At 27.7% G+C, this 25,799-nt stretch overlaps 1 protein-coding gene across 3 annotated transcripts in view; it reads right to left on the bottom strand.

Moving 5' to 3' along the window:
- LOC127291003 (dystrophin, isoforms A/C/F/G/H) overlaps nucleotides 1-25,542 on the bottom strand; it is a 269,910-nt gene extending 244,368 nt beyond the window's left edge. For all 3 annotated transcript variants that reach the window (XM_051319880.1, XM_051319879.1, XM_051319881.1), the window contains exons 1-33: nucleotides 24,742-25,542; nucleotides 19,513-19,574; nucleotides 19,348-19,440; nucleotides 19,192-19,269; nucleotides 18,997-19,089; nucleotides 18,833-18,922; nucleotides 18,523-18,721; nucleotides 18,298-18,449; nucleotides 17,837-18,232; nucleotides 17,106-17,747; nucleotides 16,901-17,023; nucleotides 16,324-16,797; nucleotides 16,075-16,232; nucleotides 15,628-15,989; nucleotides 15,161-15,513; nucleotides 14,652-15,083; nucleotides 14,421-14,573; nucleotides 14,175-14,336; nucleotides 13,791-14,093; nucleotides 13,550-13,693; nucleotides 13,235-13,405; nucleotides 12,957-13,139; nucleotides 12,724-12,837; nucleotides 12,513-12,632; nucleotides 9,959-11,203; nucleotides 9,533-9,757; nucleotides 6,639-7,154; nucleotides 5,904-6,535; nucleotides 5,284-5,428; nucleotides 4,813-4,926; nucleotides 4,508-4,684; nucleotides 4,175-4,282; nucleotides 3,919-4,030 (exon numbers count right to left, since the gene is read on the bottom strand). In XM_051319880.1, coding sequence (XP_051175837.1) covers nucleotides 3,919-4,030; nucleotides 4,175-4,282; nucleotides 4,508-4,684; nucleotides 4,813-4,926; nucleotides 5,284-5,428; nucleotides 5,904-6,535; nucleotides 6,639-7,154; nucleotides 9,533-9,757; nucleotides 9,959-11,203; nucleotides 12,513-12,632; nucleotides 12,724-12,837; nucleotides 12,957-13,139; nucleotides 13,235-13,405; nucleotides 13,550-13,693; nucleotides 13,791-14,093; nucleotides 14,175-14,336; nucleotides 14,421-14,573; nucleotides 14,652-15,083; nucleotides 15,161-15,513; nucleotides 15,628-15,989; nucleotides 16,075-16,232; nucleotides 16,324-16,797; nucleotides 16,901-17,023; nucleotides 17,106-17,747; nucleotides 17,837-18,232; nucleotides 18,298-18,449; nucleotides 18,523-18,721; nucleotides 18,833-18,922; nucleotides 18,997-19,089; nucleotides 19,192-19,269; nucleotides 19,348-19,440; nucleotides 19,513-19,574; nucleotides 24,742-24,760 — 8,350 coding nt within the window. In that variant the 5' untranslated portion in view covers nucleotides 24,761-25,542. The remainder of the gene's footprint in view (nucleotides 1-3,918; nucleotides 4,031-4,174; nucleotides 4,283-4,507; nucleotides 4,685-4,812; nucleotides 4,927-5,283; nucleotides 5,429-5,903; nucleotides 6,536-6,638; nucleotides 7,155-9,532; nucleotides 9,758-9,958; nucleotides 11,204-12,512; nucleotides 12,633-12,723; nucleotides 12,838-12,956; nucleotides 13,140-13,234; nucleotides 13,406-13,549; nucleotides 13,694-13,790; nucleotides 14,094-14,174; nucleotides 14,337-14,420; nucleotides 14,574-14,651; nucleotides 15,084-15,160; nucleotides 15,514-15,627; nucleotides 15,990-16,074; nucleotides 16,233-16,323; nucleotides 16,798-16,900; nucleotides 17,024-17,105; nucleotides 17,748-17,836; nucleotides 18,233-18,297; nucleotides 18,450-18,522; nucleotides 18,722-18,832; nucleotides 18,923-18,996; nucleotides 19,090-19,191; nucleotides 19,270-19,347; nucleotides 19,441-19,512; nucleotides 19,575-24,741) is intronic.
- Between the last annotated feature and the right edge of the window lie 257 nt (nucleotides 25,543-25,799).

Below are 25,799 nucleotides of genomic sequence, written 5' to 3'. Positions count from 1 at the left end.
TCTATAAACCAAGCACACAAATTCTACGTCGACTTTTGAACGCAAAACCCTGGGATGTAATATACCCTCTGCTTTGAAATGTACAAAACCATGAATGCCAGTTCCTGAAATTCGGAAATTCCAACAAACATTGCAAACTCATTTCATTCACAAGTCTAATGACATTGTTCTATAAATTTCAAAAATATATTGAAAATCAAAACAAAGAACTATGATTATTGAGAATTGTGAATTTTTTTGTTAAACACCCCTGGATAATAAAAGACAATATTTTTGATCAATTAATGTGAAACAAAAAAAAAAAAGCTTTATGAAATAAGCTTAGATATGTCTCGCAGTAAACAACAAAAGTTACACAATCCTAGAATGAGAAAATTTTAATAGAGAAGAGATGGTACGCGAAATAATGGGGGTCAGCTGCCTGGAACGGATGTCATCACCAGTCGCTTCGTAAAAAAAAAGAAAAAAAAAATTCCCATCCTGTACTTTCACAGTATAACTCACACATGTTCCTCGATAGAACACTCACTGCCATTCACTAACCCTCAGAGACTAAAATACGAATCCCTAGGTCACGCCTGTCAGAAAAATTTAATTTCGTTTTCCAGAAATAGAATTGCACAATTCTCGGATTATTTTTTCAATATAAGATGTGTAATTAAAAATTATAAACACGAAAACTATATTTCCCTAGCTGTTTCTAATATTCTAAATTTTCTATTTATAATATTTAACTTAATAATTTACTGCATGATTTTAATAGTCTAAAAAGTAGAAATACTTTCACAGGTTAATAAAATTTAAAAAAAAAATTTCAACAAAAAACTTTTATAAAATGCAATGTAATAAAAATCTAAATTCTGTATAAATTACCGTGTATAAAAAATTAATCATTTTAGTAAATGCCTCTCTAGGATAATACCCATTGCCTCCAGGTAAGCTTAACATATCAAAGCTCTACACCAAGATCGCTTTATACCTAGAAGCAACGAAATCCCTTTCGCTAATCCGTCTGCTTCCTTGCATAACTACCGTGTAAGTTTATGAAACGCAGAATTCTGTTTTCACACCAAAAACTTGCCGAGAATACATTAATATAATGTGACTGGAAAATATTTTAAATCACAATTGTTCCTAACTATAACGAAAAATAGAGCAAAAATTACACAAAGAAGAATTCAAATAATTCAATTTCTTTTAATTTTATTAAAGCTAAAAGGAGGAAAAAATAATGGATTTTGAATTGAATTTTTTTAATTAAAAATCGAGGTAAAAAAAAATAAATAAAGTACACATAATGACATGGTTGGACGTTAAATTTAGTTACTTTTCCGCTCACTCTCTATATATGCGCGCTAGAAATTTCTGTTTACTTTCCTCTTTTGGCCATTGAAACCGTACGATATCGAAATGAAATACTACCCATTTGACGACTGATCGAACGTCAGTGAAATTTCACCAAAGGATGAATTTTGTTGGGGTTGGTTTTATATACAAGAGAGGAAAAGAGAGAGGGAGAGATATGGGGTAGACATGACAAACTGAAGGCTGATTTACTCAAACCCTTTGGGAGCTATAAAATATACTCAGATTTTATCCGCTTCTATTTTTTGCTAATTTACAACCTTCACAAGATACATATTTTTAGTCTACTTATAAAACTGACACAACCTAATGTAGAGATTAATATTTCATATTTAAAATTTTTAAATGAAATTCCAAAAAAAAATTTTTAATCAGTGAAAAAAATTATTTAAAAAAAAGGGGGTAATAACCAATTTAATGTAGGCAATTTCCTATAATAGTCTTGCTGATCAAGTAGAAAGTGGTTTAAGTTTCTACCTTATGCTTTCTCATTTCCGTCTGTTCAAGTAATATTACATCCTCTACATTCTATGAGAATCAAACTTCGCTAAAAGCTTAAACAGGACAAGAGGGGGGTGAAAGTTTAGAATGCTCAGTAACCACAAAGGGACGCGAATTGCAGATCTGAAACCCTCTAGGCGAAACGCACTTGCGTTATATACTAAAACTACCTTCAAACTAGATACCTTCTAATTTATTATGTATTTATGTTTCACTGTTAATTATTTTACTTTCACGTTAATTAAAGTCGTAAATTGCAACTCTGCACAAACTAAATTGAGAACTAATTATCTCGATATTTCATTTTATATCATTTCACTCACAAAAACTTCCTATAAAAAAAAAATTTTTTTTCTATTCAATACACTCTTAATTTTTAAATCCATTAACTTTCAATTTTTATACTTTTGATCTCTTAAAATCCGTAACTTTGATCTCGTTAATTTTTTTTCTATATCTTTGATCTTCTCAATTTTTATGTCTATTATAATTAGTTACTTTTTTCGATTTTAAAATTATTCCAAGTCTATTTATTCACTTCGCTTCTTAACTCAAGATTTAAAAGTGAATATTAATATAATTAAAGAATTTTAACTTGTTTCCTCTATACCTTTATTCTTGAGTAATTAATATAGTTCTTGTATATCTCCCTTAGGAATCTTATTCAACCCTTTCAAAGCACAAAGTTCCATGAATTCGTCATTAGCTTGTTCGACAGTTTATATACTCTACCTTTGTACTTGTTACCATTTACAACTCAACTTGGAATGGAAAATTAAAAGACGAAACGCAATCGACAGTTGTCTGTATAAATAACTTTAAAATCGATCAACTATTTAAAACTCTTTGCAAAGAAAAGGTAACAAAAGGTCAGCATCAACGATCAATAAAACTATATTAAAATTCCTTCCTCTTCCATTTTAATTAAATTAAGAAATTCTCGCAAGTTTATTCCATTTTAAGAATTTAGCAATTTCATTTATTGAATTAATTTAAAACAAAATAAATATAAATAATTAAATATAAAACTATTACTATTACACCAAATTATCTTATTTTTAATTTACCAATAAATCAATAGAGAAAATTGTCATTTTCTATTCGTCTTTGTAATAAAGAAGAAGAAGAAACTTTTAGTATCGTACGTATGAAAAAAAAAGATACATATTTCTATTCTTTCGATGTACAGAAATGGAAAAAGTTGAAATGGAAAAAGATAGAATGGGAAAAAAAATTAACTGAATAGAAAACAATGGCGCACACAATGTCTCTTTAACTATCAGGTTCGATATTGCAGAACTGTTAGATGTCGCGAGATGAATGGAAACAATGTATTTATGACCCTAGTGAATTCTACTAAAATTCGAGTCGAGAGAAAAATAGCCAAACAGATTGAATTTCGGAAAGAGAATACTCTATATTTCAACAACTAGAAATCGTAAACACGATTTTGCACCTAACTCATTCTCTGGATACACGGCAACGACCAATTTCGATTTAATACCATAATAAATTCAATGGACTAAAATTTTCCTATTCATTAATATTATATATATATATAAAGTACAAACTAAAATAAATAATATATTTTAATCATGAAATCACTGGAAATTTTGATGCAATTTAATAAATAATAAAATTTTAAAAAAAATTAATTAATTTTTTTAAAATAATTAATAATTTTTAAATTAAATTTCAACTATTTTATATGGGAAGGCTTTATTTAAATCTTGGGAAAATTTGAAATTCGATTTATTCATCTCTCTCGCTCATAACTAATCCAATTTGATGAGCCAAATATTGCATTTATAATATTGTATATGATACAGATTGCATATCACGTATCTATTTTGCATGTTTGCTTTTGTGAATGCAGTCGATATCAGATAGATTATATATATATATATATCGAGTAAATAGGAGGAAACTAAAATTTAACCTATCATTTTGGATAATATTGATTTTCTGTTTGATTTTCAAACAGAACAATAACAAGCTATTAAAATTTGTTAATAAAATGAATATATAATATATTTGATTATAAGATCCTACCTTTTGGACGAGCGGTCTCAACAGGTGGAGCAACTGCAATGGCATCAACGTCTGTCACTTCCCCACGATTTTTGACAAATTGCCAGTCGACTCTCAATTTCTTCAATTTCTCCTGAAAATTTTCATTAAACTCATTAGAAAGAGCAACAAACAATCTTCAAGTGAATATTAATTTAAAATAGAAAATTCCAATTTTTTAAAAATTAAATTAATATTTAATAATAATTATTATTTATATTTATTTCTCATTACTAACCTGTAATTCGACAGATACAGATTGCTTTGCAGATTCACATTCTTTTTCCAAATTTGTGTAGTTTTCTAAAACATCTTTGACTTCCATTTCACGATCCTCGACATTTGCCTGAAACATTATTGAAATTAACATATTAATATTATAATTTATCTCTCTATTTATGCCTCTCGGCTTTTATGCTTCTATAATTAATTTGGAATTAATAATTTATTAACTATCAACCTGAATCAAATAAAAAATTATATCCAAATTAATTTCCTTTTTTTTTAATAAATTATTAATACCCTTTTAATACTAAATTTGTAATTTAATTTTAAAATACAGTGAAATTACCTTTATATTATCAATGACTTTTAAACGCTCTTGTTGTGGTAATTCATGAGAAATATTGAGCCTTGTTCTTGTTTCCATGACCCACGTCATAACAGTGTCCAAAGTTAAAAGATATTTTTTTAATGAGGTCAATTTATTTTCCACGTATTCGCGGTGTGTAGCCAAATTTGATTGAACCTGGAAATAATTAAGAACATATTAGTGAAACGTATCATTTTCAAAAAAAAAAAAAATTGCAGTCATATTTCAATAGCAAATTCAATTTCAAACGCTTCACATGTCAAACAATTTCCGAATAAACGAACCTTTTCAATATCGGCAATCAATTTGTTACATTCTTCATCCTGTTTGGTAACATTCCGTTGTTTTTTGATGGCATGCAATTCTTTTCTGCGACTGATTATTTCCTCCTCTCTTGCCTAATTGTTAAACAAATTTTTATTATTAAAAAATATTTCTATTTATGAATTTTTTTAAACATAATTATATATTTTTATTGTATATTATTATTAAATGAAATCTAATTTTTCTACTACTAGAAAAAAATACAAAATAAAATTGAAAAAAGAAATTAAGGAATGAAATTTTTGAAAAATATTTCCATGTCATATTCTGCATTGTTAGTAGACGTGGTGGTAAGTCGATACTAGGCGAAAATACAAGTTCAAAGCTATTTTCGTCTTGGCACATTTCACTTTGCAGAGAGTCAGGAAACTCAAAGAGTTATTATTAGAAAAGAACACAATTCTTCATTTGTTTGTTTATTTGTCACTTACCTTAATCATTGACAATCTTATCGATAAGGATGTATCATCTGATGGATTAGCAGTCGAAACAAGTAAGGAATTTACATGTTCAATTATGTTGCGTGCTCCTTCAAGGGATTTTTCAATATTAATTTTCCCCTCCATACTGAAATCCCTAAAACAGATAAAATCAACTTCAATCAATATAAAAATTATAATTTAATCATATTTTCTAAATTTAAAATAAAATTATTTTAGTTTCATTTGATAAACAATATTTTTTCATCAAATTATTGAAAAATATCTGAAAATAAATTTACTTTTTTTATTTCACTTTACTAATTCTATTATATTTTCATTTTGTTTTTTTTTTTGTGTAATTAAAATTGTGCAGATTACGTTCACCACAGCACGAAAGCTAAACTACGACTGAAATAGATCTATGGAGAGAATCCCGGCTTCCTGATAATATTGTCTCTATAATACGCTTAACGTACTTTTACAGTACATATAAATCAGGTTACAGTTATGTTTTTATTTTTTTTTACTAGTGAATGAAATTACTATTATAATTATTAAAATTTTATGATTATTAAGGTTTAGAAAATGTGTACGATTATTATTAAAAAAAATAAATAAAATGAACTTACGTTTCTCGATAATTTTTCAATTCATTAACCAGTTTCTGCCATCGATTCTGTAACTCGTCAACCATGTTTTCCAGTTCTTTGACATCTTCTCCCGTTGATCGGCTAACAATTTCAGTCGTCGAACTTGCAATGTTATTCATTGTTTTTTGCATTTTGATCACTTCCTTCTCAAGATCTATGGCAACAACTTTGCTACCTTCCGAAAATGGTTCGGATTTCAATTTTTTCAACATCTCTTCAGTTTTTGCAAGGCACTCGGCAAATTTACAACAAATATTTTGTAACTCTTTCCATTTTTCAATACACTTAATCCAACGTTTATTTCTTTCCATGTAATTTCTATTTACATCTAACCATTCGTCTTTTAATTTATCCGATAGACGTTTAATTTGATCATCTTTTCTTGCATGTGGTTCAATACTTTCTTGAAGATAACTCATTTCGTCGACGCTTGGTTTCAGTATATTTAGTGCATTACCAATTTTTTTCAAGCATTCCTCTTGATTGGCAAACAATTCATAATCTTTCCCACTCAATGGCATTGCACTCAAAGATCTCGATATTGTTGACACAGCTTCTCGAAGTTTATTACATCTTGTCAAATAATCTTGACTTGAAATTCTACCAACATCCTGAAAATTAAGAGAAATTTTACAATACAATAACAAATCTAAATTAAAGTATTAATTATATGTAAATTTATCAATTTAATCAAATAAATTAATGTAATCTTACCATTTCAACTTTTTTATCGTTGACTTTTTTATCTTTATCTTTGCTACCACTGAATCTCTTAAATTGAGTACTGATTTCTTGCCACTTGCTATTGATTCTATAGCGCATATTTTCGGAATGACCCACATTTAATCGTTTCAAATCATTGCTCAGATCATTCAATTTTTGAATTTGTTCTTGTCTAGCGTCGAATTCTTCGGTAAAAGATTCCAATTGACCTTCATAGTTGTTGGCTTGTTCCAATTTCAATGGAGCATCTCTAAACCAATCTTCAAATTCGGCGATTAATTTATTGTAAAGACGTAACGATTCTTCCGCTTTTTGTGCTTGAATTCTTCTTGATTCAGTTTCTGCCATAACTTGATGCCATTTACTTCGTAATTTATCTTGATGTTCATTTTTTATTTTTTCAGCTCTCACAGGATCAGAAACATGAACAGTCATTACCAATCCATCGCCACGACTAATAAGACTTGCTGCATCCGGTGCAAGACAACTGAGTTCACTCTTAATCAACTAGAACATAATATTTGAGATTGATTTTTAAAAAAATTATCTCAAAAAAATAGTTGCTAAAATATTTATCTTTTCAAAAGAAAATTAATAACAATTACTATCAAAGAGAATATATTTTTAATTTTAATATTTATTTATTTTAATTTATTTTCAATTATCAAAATTGTTAATAAATAATTTGGCAAAAAACGATTTGTTTTCAATGAAATTATTCATCATCAATTAATGCCATTTTTTTGATATCGGAAACAATAGTAAAAAAAAACACGATAATTAACTGCGTATTGTGCTTGCGTAGGTGTTAAGAATTTATAACCCTAAAAATGTTTGCTATAAAAGTTAATAGGAAAATTTTCATCACGTTAAATAAAAAACCAAAAAGATTAGAAAACCTAACCTAACAAAATTAATTATTAACAACTTCTATAATTACGTCTATAACTTACGATTTTTGATGTAAACTTTTCACACTTTTAGTTAAAAAAATACATTCTAATTACGATTATTAATATTTGGAAAGAAAATAGAACACCTCACTAATGAAAATACAGTGTGATAAAATACTGAAATTTCCCAAAATTAGCGGGATAATGCATTGCATTAAACTGGTCGGAAGTACTCAATGAATCAAATAAATGATGTTGCGCATGCGCAGATGTTTAGAATTAAAATGCAAAAAAAAATTATTTTTACTATTAATTATTATACCAATTTTGACAAAAAAGAGAATAAAAATGCATTAAACATCATAATGGATTACAATATTCAGATAAATAATGGAAATATTGTAAAGTTGGCTAACCTAACCAAAAAAATTTACTTCTAGCAATTTTTATCATCTCATAGATTATATAAAGTTTTTTCCTACGAAACTTATTCATTTCATGTAAAAAAGTACTTACTGATTACGATTATCAACCTTTTGAAATAAAATCAAACATTTTTTATGCAAAATTAATGTGATAAAATCCGGAATCTTGAGGATATAAACGTTACATCGACAATGATCGTTGAAAATGTAAAAGCACCCAATGAGTCAAATCAATCAATGTTCTGCGCATGCGCATATGTTTAGAATTAAAATGCAAAAAAAAAATTATTCTCACTATTAATTATTATGTCAATTTTAACAAAAAGAGAATAAAAATGCATTAAACATCATAATGGATTACAATATTCAGATAAATAATGAAAATATTGTAAAGTTGGCTAACCTAACCAAAAAAATTTACTTCTAACAATTTTTATCATCTCATAGATTATATAAAGTTTTTTCCTACGAAACTTATTCATTTCATGTAAAAAAGTACTTACTGATTACGATTATCAACTTTTTGAAATAAAATCAAACATTTTTTATGCAAAATTAATGTGATAAAATCCGGAATCTTGAGGATATAAACGTTACATCGACAATGATCGTTGAAAATGTAAAAGCACCCAATGAGTCAAATCAATCAATGTTCTGCGCATGCGCATATGTTTAGAATTAAAATGCAAAAAAAAAATTATTCTCACTATTAATTATTATGTCAATTTTAACAAAAAGAGAATAAAAATGCATTAAACATCATAATGGATTACAATATTCAGATAAATAATGAAAATATTGTAAAGTTGGCTAACCTAACCAAAAAAATTTACTTCTAACAATTTTTATCATCTCATAGATTATATAAAGTTTTTTCCTACAAAACTTATTCATTTCATGTAAAAAAATACTTACTGATTACGATTATCCATCTTCTGAAATAAAATCAAACATTTTTTATGCTAGATTAATGTAATATATGCCGGAACCTTGCGGATAGATGCTTCACATCGACGAACAAGTCGAAGTACTCAGTGAGTCAAATCAATAATTTCGCGCATGCGCAATTACAAAAATTTATCGGAAACTAATTTTTTCGAAAAAATTAAAAAAAAACAAAGAAAATACACAATATTACTTTTAACAAATCATTCCTAATAATAATTAATGGAAATATTTGACATTCTTTTGTTAAATAATTGAAAATCGACAAACCTAACCTTACGCCGAATTCTATTATTACCTTTCCTTTTTCGATTGCTTGCATAGAATTTACTTCATACTAATAAAAAAACAAGTACTAATTACGTTTAGCAATCTTCGAAAACGAAATAAAATAAATGTAATAAAACCTGCAAATTGCGGAACCTTTGTCTTACGTCTTCTATCTACTCACGTCAGTCTTTAATAGTCAAAACACTCATTGAGTCAAATCAATAACTAATAATAATTTACCGCGAAAATTTAAATTTAATGGAGCAATATTAATAGAATAATACTTCATAAAATAAATATTATTAAATATTAATTAAATAATAATTAAATAATATTAATTAAAAACACAAACCTCAAGACGTTTTGATGGATCCTTTTCGTTATTGACTCCACCAATTGTCATTAACATAATATCCATTCTACGCAGCATTTGCTGTGCAAGTTGTTCAAAATCAAGAATATCTCTTTCTAAATTCGCTCTCGTCAAACCACTAGACGATCTATGGAGTCTTCTTTCTCCAAAAATCCTCGAGTCTCCTTTATTTAATAAAGGATCACGAAGCTTGTCGAGATTAGTCTGCAAAGAGAATTAAATTACAAAAATAAAACCTTATCTTATAAAAAAAAAGAAGAAACAATTAATTATTTTTCTTAAGCGTCAATGACTTTATGGTTAACACAAAAATATGTGAAATTAATAGAAACATCGTTGTTTTGTTAATCTTAGCAATTATGTTTAGTCGCAAAAGCAAAAAAAAAAAAGCTCTTCTCTTATTACCTTATCCAAGAGGTGTTCAATATGCTCATCTAAATTAGTATTTTCTCCTTCCGAACTAGAGCTTCTAACATCAACTTCGGTATCATCGGAAAATATCAAAATATCATCCGTCTCTTTGTCACTTCCATAAAAACTTTCACAATCCTCAATAACATCGTCAGAAGATAAACTTCCAATTCGTTTTGGAAATGGAGTTCTTCCAGCATCGTCATTATCTCTTTCAAATTTCACTTCTTTCATTACATTTGGAGTTCCACTAATTTTCTTTTTCGTTCCATTGCATGGAATCGTTATCTTATTTTCCTCAAATACAAGATATTCAGTAACAGATTGTTTTACAGTTGTATTTAATGCTTTTGATTTGTTATCTCTGTCAGTCACACCTTTTGATCCCTTAGCGAAAGAAGTCGAAGGTTTCGAGGTAAACTCCGTTCTCTCATTAGTTTTTAATATTGGCACAAGTTCTCTCGTATGAAAATGCATCGATGAAGAATAATATTTCTTATCAGAAATTTTCTTTAAATTCTCCTTCTCATCAACATCAGTGTCAGCCGATTCAGGTTCAGTTTCAGTATCCTCAATAATTTCAACTCTCTCAACAACTTGAGGAACTTGTTCAACACTAACATTTGCACATGGTAAAATAACACGATCATTGGCAGACGCAATTGATTTGACTATTTCCATTTCTTTTATTTCAACAACTCGAAAAGAATTTATTTGAATATTTCGTTCTCTTGAATCATTATTATTTCCCTCATTGGCTTTTAATGTATTTGACGAAACTTGAGAAAAAAGTTTACTATTTTTTGCAAGGAAAAATTCTTCATCCACAAGATTTCCTTCCGATTCTGATGATTCCGAGGACGATTCATCGGATTGATTTGCTTGTAATTGTGACGTTTGCACAACATCGGGAATCGAACTCATGTCTAATCTTCGTCTAACTGTTCGGCTCACATCAATAACCGTTCCACCTTTGAATTTATCCGCTTTAGCCGATGTTGATTTTCTACTTCGATGTGGAACATCAATTGGCGAACTTTCAGGTGTTTTAATTAGTTTTTGTTGTTGATTGTAATCAAAAACAGGATTAAGATATCCAATACCGTAAATTTTTTCATTTTCATCAATCAATTTATTCTCACATTGTAATTCTTCTTTAGCATTCATGTCTCTCCCCTCAGAATTGATCATCTTATTTTTTTCAATTAACAAATTATCACTGATCTTGTTGATCCATTCCTGTGAAAATCATGATTTATAACGGCAATTTTTTTCAATAAAAAAAAAAAAAGAAAAGAAAAAGTTAAGCTTTTTTTTGGCAAATTTCATAATGCACTGTTAGATGGAATAGCAGGTTAATGAGGATAATGATAAAAGAAAACCAGACCAAGAAGAAATTAACTATGCATTTCACAGTGCGAACGAAACAAATTATTTGTGTTCTTCATCCGACACCAATGCAAATCTTGTTTTTATTTTATTTTCCATTAATTGTCAGGATAATTCATTTTATTTAGGGTCATCCATTTAAAAAGTATAAACAGTTCAAAAGGGGAGAGACATTATTGCACTTTGTGTTGGTGTTGTGCGCTATATTCATTCGGTCCAGTTCACCAAACCTTGCGACAAATCACGTGCTGACAATATAATTACATAAAGGTGCAATTGTATAAAAATAATTTTAACCACAAGCAGACAACACCTCTTGGATAATATTATTCGCGTTATATTTAAAATTTTTATTTAAATATATGTATTTATATTTCATAATAATAATTGTCATTAAATTATTATTAAATTACGTAGATAAATTAATATTATTAATTATACTTAGCATGTACCTACTATATTATGAGCTTTATATTTTGTATATTAATTATATTTCTAACATATTTATTTATTCATTTGCCGATTATTGATTATTTGCAAAGAATGATAACATCAAAAAGCAATGTTACTAAATAATCATTTAAATCATTCATCTCTTAAAGAGCAATAATTTTTTTTTTTGAATAAAATTACCTAATTAGCAAAATACGATATGACATTCGATTTAAAATACTTGGTTTATAAAATGATTTACTTGAATTGTGAAATACAGAGGTAATTTTTCAATGATTGTCAGTGTGTTTAGAGTAATGATATTTTTGAAAAAGCCAAAGCAAAGTTGACAACTAAATCAAAAAGCATTTTTTTTTCATAATTAAAGCACATTTTCATAAATCAAGCATATTTTTTTGTAATGAAACAAATAGTTTTTAAACAATTTTAAAAAAATTGGCGATAATAACATTGTTATTGGTTTTAACACTCTTTTCATTAAAACAAAAACAAAGAATCAATTTTTAATTTAATGGACATGTGTGCGATAATAATAATATTTAAAGCACAAAAATATTTCACATACCAATTTGTTATAAAGCAAGCAAATAACAATTATGAAAAAGCAAACACAAAGGAATAAGCAAAGAAATTAAACATGAAAAACATCAGTTTTGTATAAAATAAAGATTTTGAAATTATTAAATTTATTATAATTTGTACTTACTTGAATTTTTCTCGAGATGTCTTCCCATTTTTCGCAAACTGCTGCTACTTTTGGATAAAAACAGTAACGTTGAAGTTGTATGACTTTGGATTTTGTTTCCACCATTTCATTTTGTAATGACTGAAAAAATAAAATACAAAATAATTTAATAAAAATCAAATCTTAAATGGAGATTTCAAATTTCAAATTTATTTATATCAAAAATAATTACCTTGCATTGTTCAAAGTGAGATTCATTGAGTTGTTCCAATGGAATATTATCAAGTTTCTTCAGCTTGTCTTCGATTTGGAATAACCAAGCATTAATTTCGTCAACATTGGGCTCCTGAAAAAATATTTATTCCAAATTAATATAAAGTTAATTATTTTATTATTATTAATTTATTTATTGTAACTACTTAATTAAAAATTGATTTAAATTATTATCTGTATTACTCAATGTACCTCTGATCCACAACAAGTTCGTAATCTTTTTTCAGTGCTTGCCAATCGTTTGACGAGATCTGTCAATCTTTCTCTAAACTGTTCCATATACGATGGATCACATAATTTTGAAAATTCATCTTGGGACCTAAATAACTTGTCTCTGACAACGTGAAGACGTGGAATTACTTCCATCAAAGTTTCCTAAGAAATTAATTTAAAACACAATTATTTTTTAACATTAAACCATCAAGTAATTTACATTATATTTATAAAACAAAAAAATTTTTTCTAGTTACCGTTACGTAAATAGCATTAACAGGTAAATCAGGCATAGTTTTCTGATTATCCAATTCCTTATTTATACTCTCGATTGACATGTTAATGTATGACATGTGTTTGAACATTTCTCGAGACAAATCTAGAGCTGATTCCAAAATAGATTTGCTTTCCGTTATGTGTAGTCCCAACTGCGATTAAAAGAAATATTATTTAAAAAGTTAAAAAAAAATAATAAATATTAAAAAATTGGAAAAAAAATTAATAATTTTGAAAAATTGTTATATTGTATAATTTTTAATTAATTAAATTTTATAAGAATTTCATCCATTTACCTTGTTGTATAAATCTTTAAGAGTGTCTATACGATTTGTCAATTCATCCGGAGCAGGGACGCTTTTTTCTTCAGCTAATCTTCTACCGGTTACAATTATCGTTTCTATTTCACTTTTAATTTCACTCAATGTCTGATAGAAACGCTAAAGAAAAATAAAATGTTTCAATTTAAAGTAAAATACAAACAAATCATTTTTTTTTTTTGAAACTTTTAAACAAATTAATGAAAAAAATTCTTACCAAACAATGCTTCAGTTGACCTTCAATAGCTTCGGGATCTTCAGAAGCTAGTTCCAATAAACAAGTAGCCTCCTCAATACCTCTAAGTTCTCTCAATGCTCTCGACAATCTTGGTTCTAAATTAATTGGACTACGGAATCGTTGGAATTTCCTTTGTACTTCAGAAAATTTCTGTTCAATTAAAATCATTTGTTCCTGAAGTCGTGAAGCAGCCTCGAGTTTCCCCGTTGCTTTATAAGCTTCAATTTGATTGGCCATTTCCTGGAGAGTTGACTCCTGACTTTCCATTTCGTCCATTAGTTTCTAAAATAACAGAAACAAATTTTTCAATTTTATTTTTTCTTTATTTATCAAAGATAAATGATGTATAAAAATTTTAAAAACCTGGTAGTCATGAGGTAAGTCATCAGCCGTCAGGTCACAGTCAAGACGTGCAGTAAGTACAGAGTCTACTTGCGTTAAGGAGTGTTGAAGAGCTTGAATACGCCCTTCTGATTGTTGTGCTTGCTTCACTGATCCTTCCAATTGTTGGGTGCGTTCGCCAGCCTATTTCATAATGAAACAATTAAATATTTCACACTATTTTATTGTAAAACAAAAGAAATTAATTTTAAATCGTGAAAAAAAGACCTGTTTATTTAAACTACTCCAGCGACTTGTTAATGACTCAACATCATTTTGAATAGTACGCGTCATTATATCGCTATCAACAAGTTGCTTTCCAATTTCTTGCAGCTTATCAAAGCGCGAATCCGGATGATTTCGAATATAATTCTCCAAATCCTGAAACATTAAACAAAATACTCGAAATATATTCAATTTTTTCTTTTAATAATTGAATTTTATTTCAAATTATCTTACATCAAGTTCTTCGGATATTTCCTCAGCATCGGCGCTTTTTGTTGATTTTTTTAATCTCTTTTCAAGTTTATCTAACCAATCGCTTTCCTGGGCAACTAATGCTCGAAACTCTCCGTATTCATGACTAGCATTCTGCAACTGTCTATAACGTTCATAAATACGATCCGTAACATCAGTCCATCTCGCATTTAAATACGTGAATCGCCTTCCCAACTCATGGACGGATGAACCCTCGGAACTTAGAAGTTTGTCATTGCCAAGCTCATTGAGATTACGAAACTCTTCTACTCGTCTGTCAATTTTATCTTTTAACAATTGATATCGACCACGCGCTTGAAAAAGTTCAACGGAAGAAGTTATTTTTCCTTCACTCGGTATTTCCTTTTCTAAACTTGATAACCAATTTGTAAAATCTTCAATTCCATTTATAATCTAGATTAGAAAAAAAAAATTCACATTAACAAATTGACAAAAACTTAAATTATTATTTGTTACAATATTTTTCTCACCTCATCATTTTTCTTCAAAGCATTTTCATATTTAAACACCTGATGTTTTGCACCATCTATAATTGCATTCCATTTATGTGAAATATTTTGCAACTGATTATTTAATACACTTGCGAAATTAGGTTCGGAATTTTCCAGAAGTCTATTGGCAGTTGTTTGAAGTTTTTCTATTCTCGGTTCAGTTTGATTAACTTCTTCAGAAAAGGCACGACCTTCGTTTAATTTCAATTCAGTTGTAGCGACATCATTAACAAATGCGTCTTCGCATATTTCTTTTAAACGCCGCGCTTTATTATTCAACCAATTTTCAAGATCTTTAAGTTCAATATTGAATAATTTTACTGTTTCAATATCTGCAAAAAAAAATTAAATTAATTATTTAATATTCTTTTCCGATAAAAATATTGTTATATCTATGTTGAAGATAAAACTAACAATGAATTCAAAATTGAAAAAAAATCAATAACCTTTTGCAAGCTTTTGTTGTCTCTCTTCTAAAATAATAGGAATGTCACTCCATTTAGTGTTTAAATCTTGCAATTCTTCTTTTACTTTTTGACATTGAGAATCCTGTTTTAAAATCAATTCTTGGCCAATGCTATTGACATAATCGAAGTTTATTTGATGTGTTTTCAGCGAAGCCTGAAGATCCAGCAATTTTTTCATTTGATCCTGCATTGTTACATCGTCCGACATTACAGCGTGTTCAGATAATAATACTCCTTCTAAATTGTTAATAAAAGATAACAAATTGGCAATTGTTTCATTGTATTTCTTGGGGGGTGTTTTATCGACAACTTCGTTTAATTCATTTAAACGATTGGAAAATCTGAAAATTTTAAAAATTCACATATAACTTTGAACATTTAATTGGAATTTTAATAATAAATTAATTAATAAATTATATAACTTACTTTTTTAATAAATCGTCCCATTCATTATTAAATTTATCAACACTGAATTGTAATTTTTCACTATCTTCAGATGATAATTGTGTAGTGCTTAATTTTTTAGCTTTAGCAATTAATTTTTGAACACGATCCTCATATGATTTCATTGATTTTACTTTTACCTGAAAGAATTAATGATTATTTAATTGATATTTAACTATTTAATTTTGAACCATTTTGTAAATAACCACAAATGGAAAACTAATAACTTACTCTGAAAAGTTCTATTTGATTGCTCTTCTGATTCGCATCAAACCATTTCATATAGCCATCAAGCAATAATTGTACACTGGCTAAATCTGTTTGAAATTGTTTCACCTCTAATAACAAATCAACTTTATCCTTAATTGTTTGTAGCCTTGTGTTGACAGCTTTCCAACGATTTTCAAGATCCCTGAGTTTTAAATCTTCGTCTTCTATTGGCTCATTAATTTCATTGATTTCTTGAAGAAGTTTTTTTCCAATCTCAAGAGCTTTGTCGTATTCACTTTGATGGGATTGCAAATCTGTAAATTTCTCTTCATAAATTGCTTTTTTCTCTTCAACACTCAATTCATCAAATACACCCTCTGAACGTCCAACTTCTAAATCGACGTAATCTAACCATTTGTATAAATTTTGCAACAATAATTCAAATTCGTGTCTTGTTGCATTATCAATTCGACGTTTCTTGGAATCGCTGTGCATCTAAAATAGAAAACATTTCGTTATTTCTTTTTTCTATTATTTAATAAAAAAAAAATTTATTTTATAAATATTTTTTTAAAATAAGATTTTTAAAAAAACGAACCCCTTCAGCGAGTTCTTCTTTATAAGCGATACTTGTCACAGTTTCTGACATCCAGTCATTTCCGGTTGTCACATTTCCTTGAGTGTTTGTCGTCAAATCAAACTCGAATCCAGAATTTGAAATCTGTAATTTGACGTACAAAGAATAAATAAATAAAAATTGCACAATATTCAATATATTTCTAAAAAAAAAATAAATAAAATACCCTTTGACTCTGCACTTCCATAATTTGTCCAACAGCTTCCCATCGATCTTGAAGATTTTCAATTTTTTCCAATAAATTACTGCATTCTTTATAAGAACCATGTCCATCGAAATCTTGAATTGATTTTTGCAGTGTAACTATTTTCTTCTGATTAATGTCCATTTCAATTTTAAGAAAATGCATTTTTTTTATTCTTTCTAAAATTTCACCCAATTCAGAAGCAGGACTTGCCTCCATTTGTTTTAATGTTATTTCCGTTTCATTAAGTCGTGTTACCAATTTTTTATATTCATCCATCGCATCTTTCCATAATAATGAGAGAATTTCAAAATCGTGTCTTCGTTTTTGCTTCCATTGACAAATATGAGTCCAACGTTCTCCAAGTGCTGAAAGTTGATCTTCCATCTCAGCATATACAGTTTCAGAATTATCCTCATCCACCACAACAATCATATTCTTTAATCCATCGACAACATTTTGTTGTCCCTGTATATTTTCCTCTAATTCATCCAATAATTTTATTTGCTCCTCTAAAGACAATTGTTTTGATTCCACATCGGCCATGCGAGAAATTTTGTCTTCTGTTTTTGTCAACCACTGTCTCAAAGAATCTAATTGACTCTGTTGTTTTCCCATCAATATCTATTGCAAAAAAAAAACGGACAATTATTTCTCTTCTGAACTTATTATTTTATTAATTAGTTAATTGTAAAATAAAAATATATATATACCTCGTGAATTTTAGATTGTCGCTCCATTGCTCGCATTCGTAGTCCTTCCCATCGGGAATTGAGTAAAGACATTTGAATTCGCACTTCATGTTCCTCATCTTTTTGTAAACCTCCATCACCCAATAGTCGTGCTCCTTCTTCTAAAACAGCTCCCACTCCATCTCGATGACCAGATAATTCCATTAAAAATGTTTCGTGCTCGTGAAATTGTTCTTTTAAAATTTCTAAAGTATCGCCAGGTTCCGGAGCATGATTTAATTTATCTTCAGCACCCAACAACCAAGTCAAAACTTCTTCAAGCGCAACTTGATAACCGCCCAATTCTACCGAAACATTAGTAGCGAGACTCATAGGTCTTGATGTTGGCATTTCAAAGTTTGTAAACGATAATGAACTCTATTAAATGAAGCACATCGTTAATAATGTAAATTTATGTTTAAATAATTAAAAAAATAAATTACCTCTGCACTTGGTGTTGTAGCGGGACTAGTAGTGTCACTAGCAGTAGAAATATCAATAGCAGAAACATCATCACCAGAATGAGGTAAAGATTGAAAAAGACACATGACGTACATCATTATTGATTTTTTATCGGGTACTGCCGTATTGACATCTGCAAAAAAAACATAATAACAGGAAGATCATAAATAACACAATTTTATTTTTTTTTTTCATCTTGAAATTACCCTCGGGATCCAAAAGTCGTTCAATCGAAAGATGTTCCTGTGCAAATCGAAAGGCATGATCTAATCGTGCATTTGGATGTTTACGTGCAATATTATTAAACTCGAATGACTGCGGTTTCCATCGGTGTAGAAGTGCATTGAATGCCAATCCATCTGACCAGGAAGTTGTAAAATTTTTTATATCAACACCTGGATAATTCTAGAACAAATAAAAAAAAATTGTCTCATTTTTAGTCAATCAATAAAATAAGAGAAATTTTCCTTCTTTATCTCTGTAGTGAAATTTATTATTAAAAAATTAAAAATCTACCTGTGAATTTTGTCGACACCAGGCAAGAAGTGTTTTCTCCAAATTAGTTTGTTGTAATTCTGACATTAAATCTTTCAAATGATATTGGACCTGACAAAAAAAAGTAATATTAATTTTCTGCAAACAAAATTTTAGTAAATTAGAAAAATTGATTTTTTACTAACCTGCCAGTGTAAAATAATACTCCATACTAAACCAAGAGTCAATTTTGGATTTCCGTCAACAATATCATTGCTACTTATATTGACAAGTTTCACCTGTAAATTATTCATTATTTTGAATACAGGAAACAATAAAATATGGAATTTAAGATATTGACGGTATTTAAAAAAAAGATTGAAAAATTAAATTAAACTTACATTATTTTGTTCGAGAATTTGCAGTGCTTTATTCACATTATTCAGATGATGAACTCTCATACGACCGCGTTCTCTTTTCTGAAATTAACAAAATATACAATAAAATAAACTGATGATAATATAAAAATATATTTAAAATTTTTTTATCAAACTCACATATCCCTTGGACGTAAGAACTTCCAATAAAGATAAAAGACGATTTCCATCTCGTAAATCGACAAACAAATCCGCAATTGGTTCATGATTATTCTGCAAAAATATAATAAAAATTAGTTTTTTTTTTTTATTACAAGTTTATAAAAAAGAAGATTGAATTTTTACCTTGAGAAGTTGTGAATTTATCCATTTTGCAAATGTTTTCTTTTGCACATCCTCCCGTTCATCTGAAATTAAATCAAAATATCTATTTTAAAAAGTGAATTAAATTAATTTTGAATTTAATTTTATAGCGGAAATTTTAACTGAATTTTCCTTGGAATTTCCAGGTGGTAATTTCCATAAGGAATTTTCTACGTGGGTTATATATATGAAGAATATTTTTATCAAAGCAATGTAGATATTCTAAAGTAAAAAATAATATATCTATGTGATAGAAATTTATGAAATTATTAAAATATATAGTGCGAATGACCTACGCCTACTTGGGAATGTATATATGAATGAGCAAGTGAACGAATGAATGAGACAGTCTTCCTATATACATTTCTATATAACCGATGGAGATCACGTATTTTGCTGTTAGATTAAAGTATACAATCGACTCACGCTTGACTGTTTTTGCTCCTTGCAAAATAACAAAACTTCGTTTTAAACCTTTATATATAATCCAAAAGTGGAATAACGAGTTCTTTCAATGATTTCTATATAAAAACCTGTGTTTGGTCAAAGTGTCTTAAATCTCCTGTATACAGAAAATTTTCAAGTGAAACACATAAACAATTTAAAACAAAATAAATATAAAAAAAGATTTTCAAATTCAAATCGAATAAACAATTACGTTAAAAAAAATTTGTTGAATCTATTTTTTATATTTTTACATTACATAAAACAGTTACATTAATGTAAAAAATGAAATATTGTTTAGCGTGTAATAGAATATTAACGAAATCACAGTACATTTTTCAGGTCAGTGAATACTGATATAGATACTAAAGCGAAAGGAAGATAAATCAGTCTACTTCGCTTTCAATTGACCTGACGTCTGGCTGTTAATGAAGAGACGGTTGAGTTTCTTGCATGGGTATCTCTTCGAATACTGAGTACTTGTAAAGTACTTCTTTTGAGTCTCTTCCGTCCGACCAATTTAATGACCGTGTTAAATACATCCCGTGTAAGAAAAATCTTTCATCAAATAAAAAGTGATCCGGAATTTGTTACACGATAAAAAAGCAACTCTTCTAATATATTTATCATCAAAAATTGAATAGTTCTATTTCAAAAAAAATTTGTTATAAATAAAACTATCGATTAATATATTTAATTAAATATGAGTAATAATTTAAATTTGAATTTTGTAAGTACTCAGAAAATGGGTTTATAAAAGCGAGTTTGTCTTCATGCTTTGAACTAGAAAAATTCTCTAAAGAATTGATGATATTATTATGTACATTATAAAGACACAGCAGCTGCATCTTATGTGTCACACAAATACTCGTTTTTCTTTTAATCTTTGCGTATTTTGCAAGTTATGTAATTTGATACAGTTCACTCAACTCAGACATATAGTGGTTATCCTCGTGTTCATGAAAGGGAGAAGCATGCGCGGACTATTCAAACTTTATTACATCGCATAATTGTACAAATGAGCAGACAAGAGTTCAAACCACTAAGGGCTTTCGTCAAACACGCACTTCATTTTTAAATTATTTTCTGTCGCACATGTATATTAAATATATTCTACTGTTTTCAGTGGTCCTCTCTTGTCCCATACAACACTTGAGAGATCATAAATGATTCAATAAAGTCAAGAGTACATTTTAATTAAAAAAAAAGTATTTTACTAAACTTCAATTTTTATATTTAAAGGATTTTTGTGCCATTACTAATTTGAATCAGAAAAATTTGTATTGTTCGAGAAAAAATTAAGAAAATATTTAAATCCATTTTAAAATTACTTTTTTTATTTTTCAATTCGGATCTTTTAAGATTTCTTATGAAGCCAAAGTGTGTCTTTAAATTTTAATGAATGAAAAAAAATTTAAATATGATTCTTTAATTAATGGGTTTGTTATGTTGACCTAATTTTCCAAGTGACTCAAATTCAGTTCTTTAATCAGTGTGAAGAGCAACTAAAATATTTTTTTCTGATTCCTTGTAAATCTCCACTGCTAAAAACAAATATAATATATTAAAATACGTGAATAAATTCTCTAAATATAAAACAAATATTGGGCGAATATTAAATAATTGTAATAATATTTGAATATATTGCATTAGAATAATAATTATTATTTTAAATAATTAGTAGAATAATAATTGAATGCAAACCGATAGATTATAATAACAGAATAGAATAATATGCTTAATTATTAATAATAGTAAAATAATTAAGGGGTATTATATTCTAAATGTTGTAATTCAAATAATTTTACTTTTAATAAAAATAAATTAAATAAATAATACTAATGACATAATTATAATTTTCAAATCTACTAGTTTAGAATTCGAATAATGAAAATTGGGATTGAACTCTCTCAGCTGAAAAATTTGCTCTGTGGGATGTTAACTAATATCGCGAGATCAACAGTTAAGTTCTAGGTTTAGTTCTTATTTTACTCATATTAACCCAGATTAACGTAGTTTCTCGAGCGGGTGGTACGTGTCACATTTACAAACGAGCTAATTAACAAGTAAATGAGTTCACAATGCAAAAGGGGTGCCAGTAATTGGATAAGAGTGACAGGGAAATGAAAATCGAGCTCACGACTGCACCTTTTTTTTTCTCCTGACATAATTAATTTTGCATATATATGAATGCGTACGTGAACTTAACAAATATTATTAAAAGATAAAAACTTCTTTTTCAAATATCCTTTTCCAAATTCCTACATACAGATTTTCTAAATAAGAACAATTTCTGTCCATTAAGGGAAAATAATTGCTATTTTTATTTTGCGGGTCATCGAAACTATATATTTCTTTTTTTCTTTTTTTTATGTAATTTTATGCATTGTATATTTTTCATTCATCACTTTATATCATTAGCAAAACTTTTATTAATGAGCCCCTTATCAGCTAATAACCGATAGGTTCATATGCAAGAAATTAATTTACATGAATGAAACTTGTTAATTGAATACGTGTTCTTATTCCAAACAATGTATATGCCAAAATTAAATCACTATATATATTAAAAGACTAAGTTGCCAAATATAAAGATGAAATATTGCATATACTCCAAAATGTATTTCAATACTGCTAGTTCGTGTTTTATAATCAAAATATATAGACATAAATTAGTTAAATTAATGAAGTTGAGAGAATTTAATTTGCGTAATTTAATATCAAATGAAATGTAATGCTTCTCTTGAATATGAGGAAATTTGTATATATATAGTTTAAACATAATTAAAATAATCATTTGCAATTCTTAAATGATCAAAAGAGGTAATAAATTAATCAAAATAATTTATGAAAATAATTAAATAAATTTAATTAAAATTAATAATAAAATCATAATATTCATACTTTTGTATCCATAAAAAATGAAAAAATGCATAAAAATATTGACAATTTTTTTTTTTTAAATAAGTAACAATAACGTGAAGAATTTTTAAATTGTGACAAAAGAATCACGTCAATGAGAAAAATTTACAATATTCCCTCCTAAAACTTTATCTGAGAAAATGAATAAAATCTCTGCAATTTTACAGAATTAAAAACAAAAAGAAATCTACTGATAAGAAATGTCATAAAAATTTAAATAAAAAAAAAAAAAAAAATACAGGAACCAAGCAATCCAAGAATAATGAAAAACCAGATGTTTCTGGGAATAAGATAAAAATGCATCTTAAACACACAAGAAGATTCATAAAAACAAGGATGGGGTAGAAAGCACCATATGAATGAAAAACATACCAAGAATTGAAGATCAAAGTAAGAAAGCCGAAATCGAAAACATAAAATATACACAAGTTATGTTGAAAGCACACGTTATTACGATATAATAATTGAAATTATACATAAGAAAATAATTGAATTAGGAATTTATAAAAATTGATTGAATTAACCAATTTTTTTTTTTAATGAAATTCAATTTCGTTTTTTTTTAAATTACTTAAATAGGTCGATGATAAGATAAACCCTCCAACTAGTGTAAATATGCAAATATAAGAAATGTAATATTGCAGTACACTGTAAATGTCTACAAGAATGAAATAGATAAATGTGTATGTAGTAAACTCAACGAAAGGCTATTCAATTACATGAGGATCAAGTTTTCACACAAGTAAAAATTCTATGAATGTTGAGCCAACAGTTCAATTGTAATATAAAAATTAAGACACCGGAAAAGAGAGTTAATAATTAAAATTATTCAAAATATTTATATTTGCAAATAATGCTTAAAATAATAAAAATTTAGCTGTAAATATTGACAATATTTAAAAAAATCTTAATTTTATATTTTAAAATCTTAAATATGTTTTTACACGTCAGCTGAAATAATATTTTCAAAACTGCGACAATATTAACAGTCATTAAAAGCGTATAAGTTTGGATTATCTTATAATGAGACAGGAAGCATGAAAAAAATCAAAATGTTACAAGTAAAACATATTTTTTAGATTTAAAATATAGATTAATATTTCTTTGTCATTTTTTCAAAATTCTATATTATTTAAAAATATTTTCATCATTCAATTTTGGCTGTATGTAATCAATTTAATTGATTTTAATACTTGCACTTAATTCTTTCGAAATTAATAATAATTTATCGTTTGCAAACAATTCTAAACATTATGCAATTCATTTACAATAAATTTCATAAATTCGATTTCACATGTTTTTCCAAATACCGTTATTATACATTTTTTTTTGTATTTTTAAGGTCATCACAAAACGAGAGATATTTCCTCTAAAGTTGTCAATATTTTTTTAATAAACGTTAATTATATCTATTAATTACATAATTAAGTTACGTAATTAATTATTAAATTACCTATACTATAATAATATTTAATCGATATTATTTTATTGATTTAAAAAGAATTCAAATATTGTCAATTTAAAAAATGAGTAATAAATTTGATATTATTATTCCTTCTAAACAATTTAAAATATTCATTGAATTCATAAGTTAGATCACGTTGATATAAAAAAAACATTCTATTCTGGGATAAAAACTTAAAATTCATCTACGTAGAGTACATAAAACCATGTCTATTTAATGTTCTCCACGTACTACTCGAGACGGCTTTTTGCAATATAAGAACAGGTTAATAGAAGGTGATCTTTCTCCTGCAGGTAGCTTTTGAAAATCTACATTATCTTAAAAAGACAATCTCAATGGTAAATGGAAGATAATTTAGAAAAAAAAAATAACATACACACCTATATAAACGACTTCCATTTTGAGGATTCAACAAACGACAATTAAGTCTTTGACGTAATATTCATCCAAGGGCACGTGAGATGAACAAACGATCACAGATCGGTTCTCTTGGCCGGCAAGCGGTAAAATCTTTTTTAATTATGCACACACACACAGTATTCCTTTTAACCATCCAGTCTCACGCTGTTTAAGAAAGCGGACATTGTTGATATGAATACTCCAAAATGTTTCACACCTTCCAATTTTAGCCAATAATTATTTCGACGCAATATCAACAGAAATAAACAATTTGCATTGTTAACGTTTCATTTTCTTCAAGATAATTGATAAATTTACACTCAATTGTTCAAAATTACGATCAACGTAAAACGATAATCCATGACACTTGTTGATTCTCACACAACACCGGACAATAACACATATGGGAAAGTAACTGATGTAAACATCACCAATTTTCCATTCACCTTGATAATTTTATGCACTATTTTAGATCTCTTTTTTTCCTGTAAATACATTATCTTTTAAATGCACATAGAATAAAGTAGGACGTGATAACTATGCGACACAAGATCCAAAGGTAGTAACTTTATACAAGAGAGTATCATTTTGGAGTAATTGAAATAGATTGATTCTAAACACAGGAAGACATGATTTATAATATTAGAAACGGAAGACAATAAAGCACAATAACTGATTTACACCGACATGATCAAAGGAATTTACAAAACACTTATTTAAAAAAAAAAAAAACGAAAATAACACCGGTTACCGCGCGGGTGGCATGAAACAAACTGGCAACCGTGGACGTAGACAAGGAGAAAAGGCCCCACTATCTTCCCCTCAAGCCCCCTCCACACACAATTACAAGGCCTCATCTTAGCGCGGGAAATTCAAAAGAAAGTAATATTCAAATATTTAATAAACATAAATAATGGCATAATTATTTGTTATAAAAATAATAAAATGTATTGAATTAAAAAATTTTAATAAATAAATAAATGAAATATAATTAAATAATTAATGTTTATTTATATAAAATGAAAAATTAATATTTTAA

The sequence above is a fragment of the Leptopilina boulardi genome, unplaced genomic scaffold, assembly GCF_019393585.1.
Source record: "Leptopilina boulardi isolate dan_hultmark-lab unplaced genomic scaffold, ZJU_Lbou_2.1 LbouV2_123, whole genome shotgun sequence".
Classification (NCBI taxonomy): Eukaryota; Metazoa; Arthropoda; class Insecta; order Hymenoptera; family Figitidae; genus Leptopilina; species Leptopilina boulardi.
The sequence above is the reverse complement of the archived record's forward strand: the minus strand, read 5'-3'. Positions and strand labels throughout refer to the sequence as shown.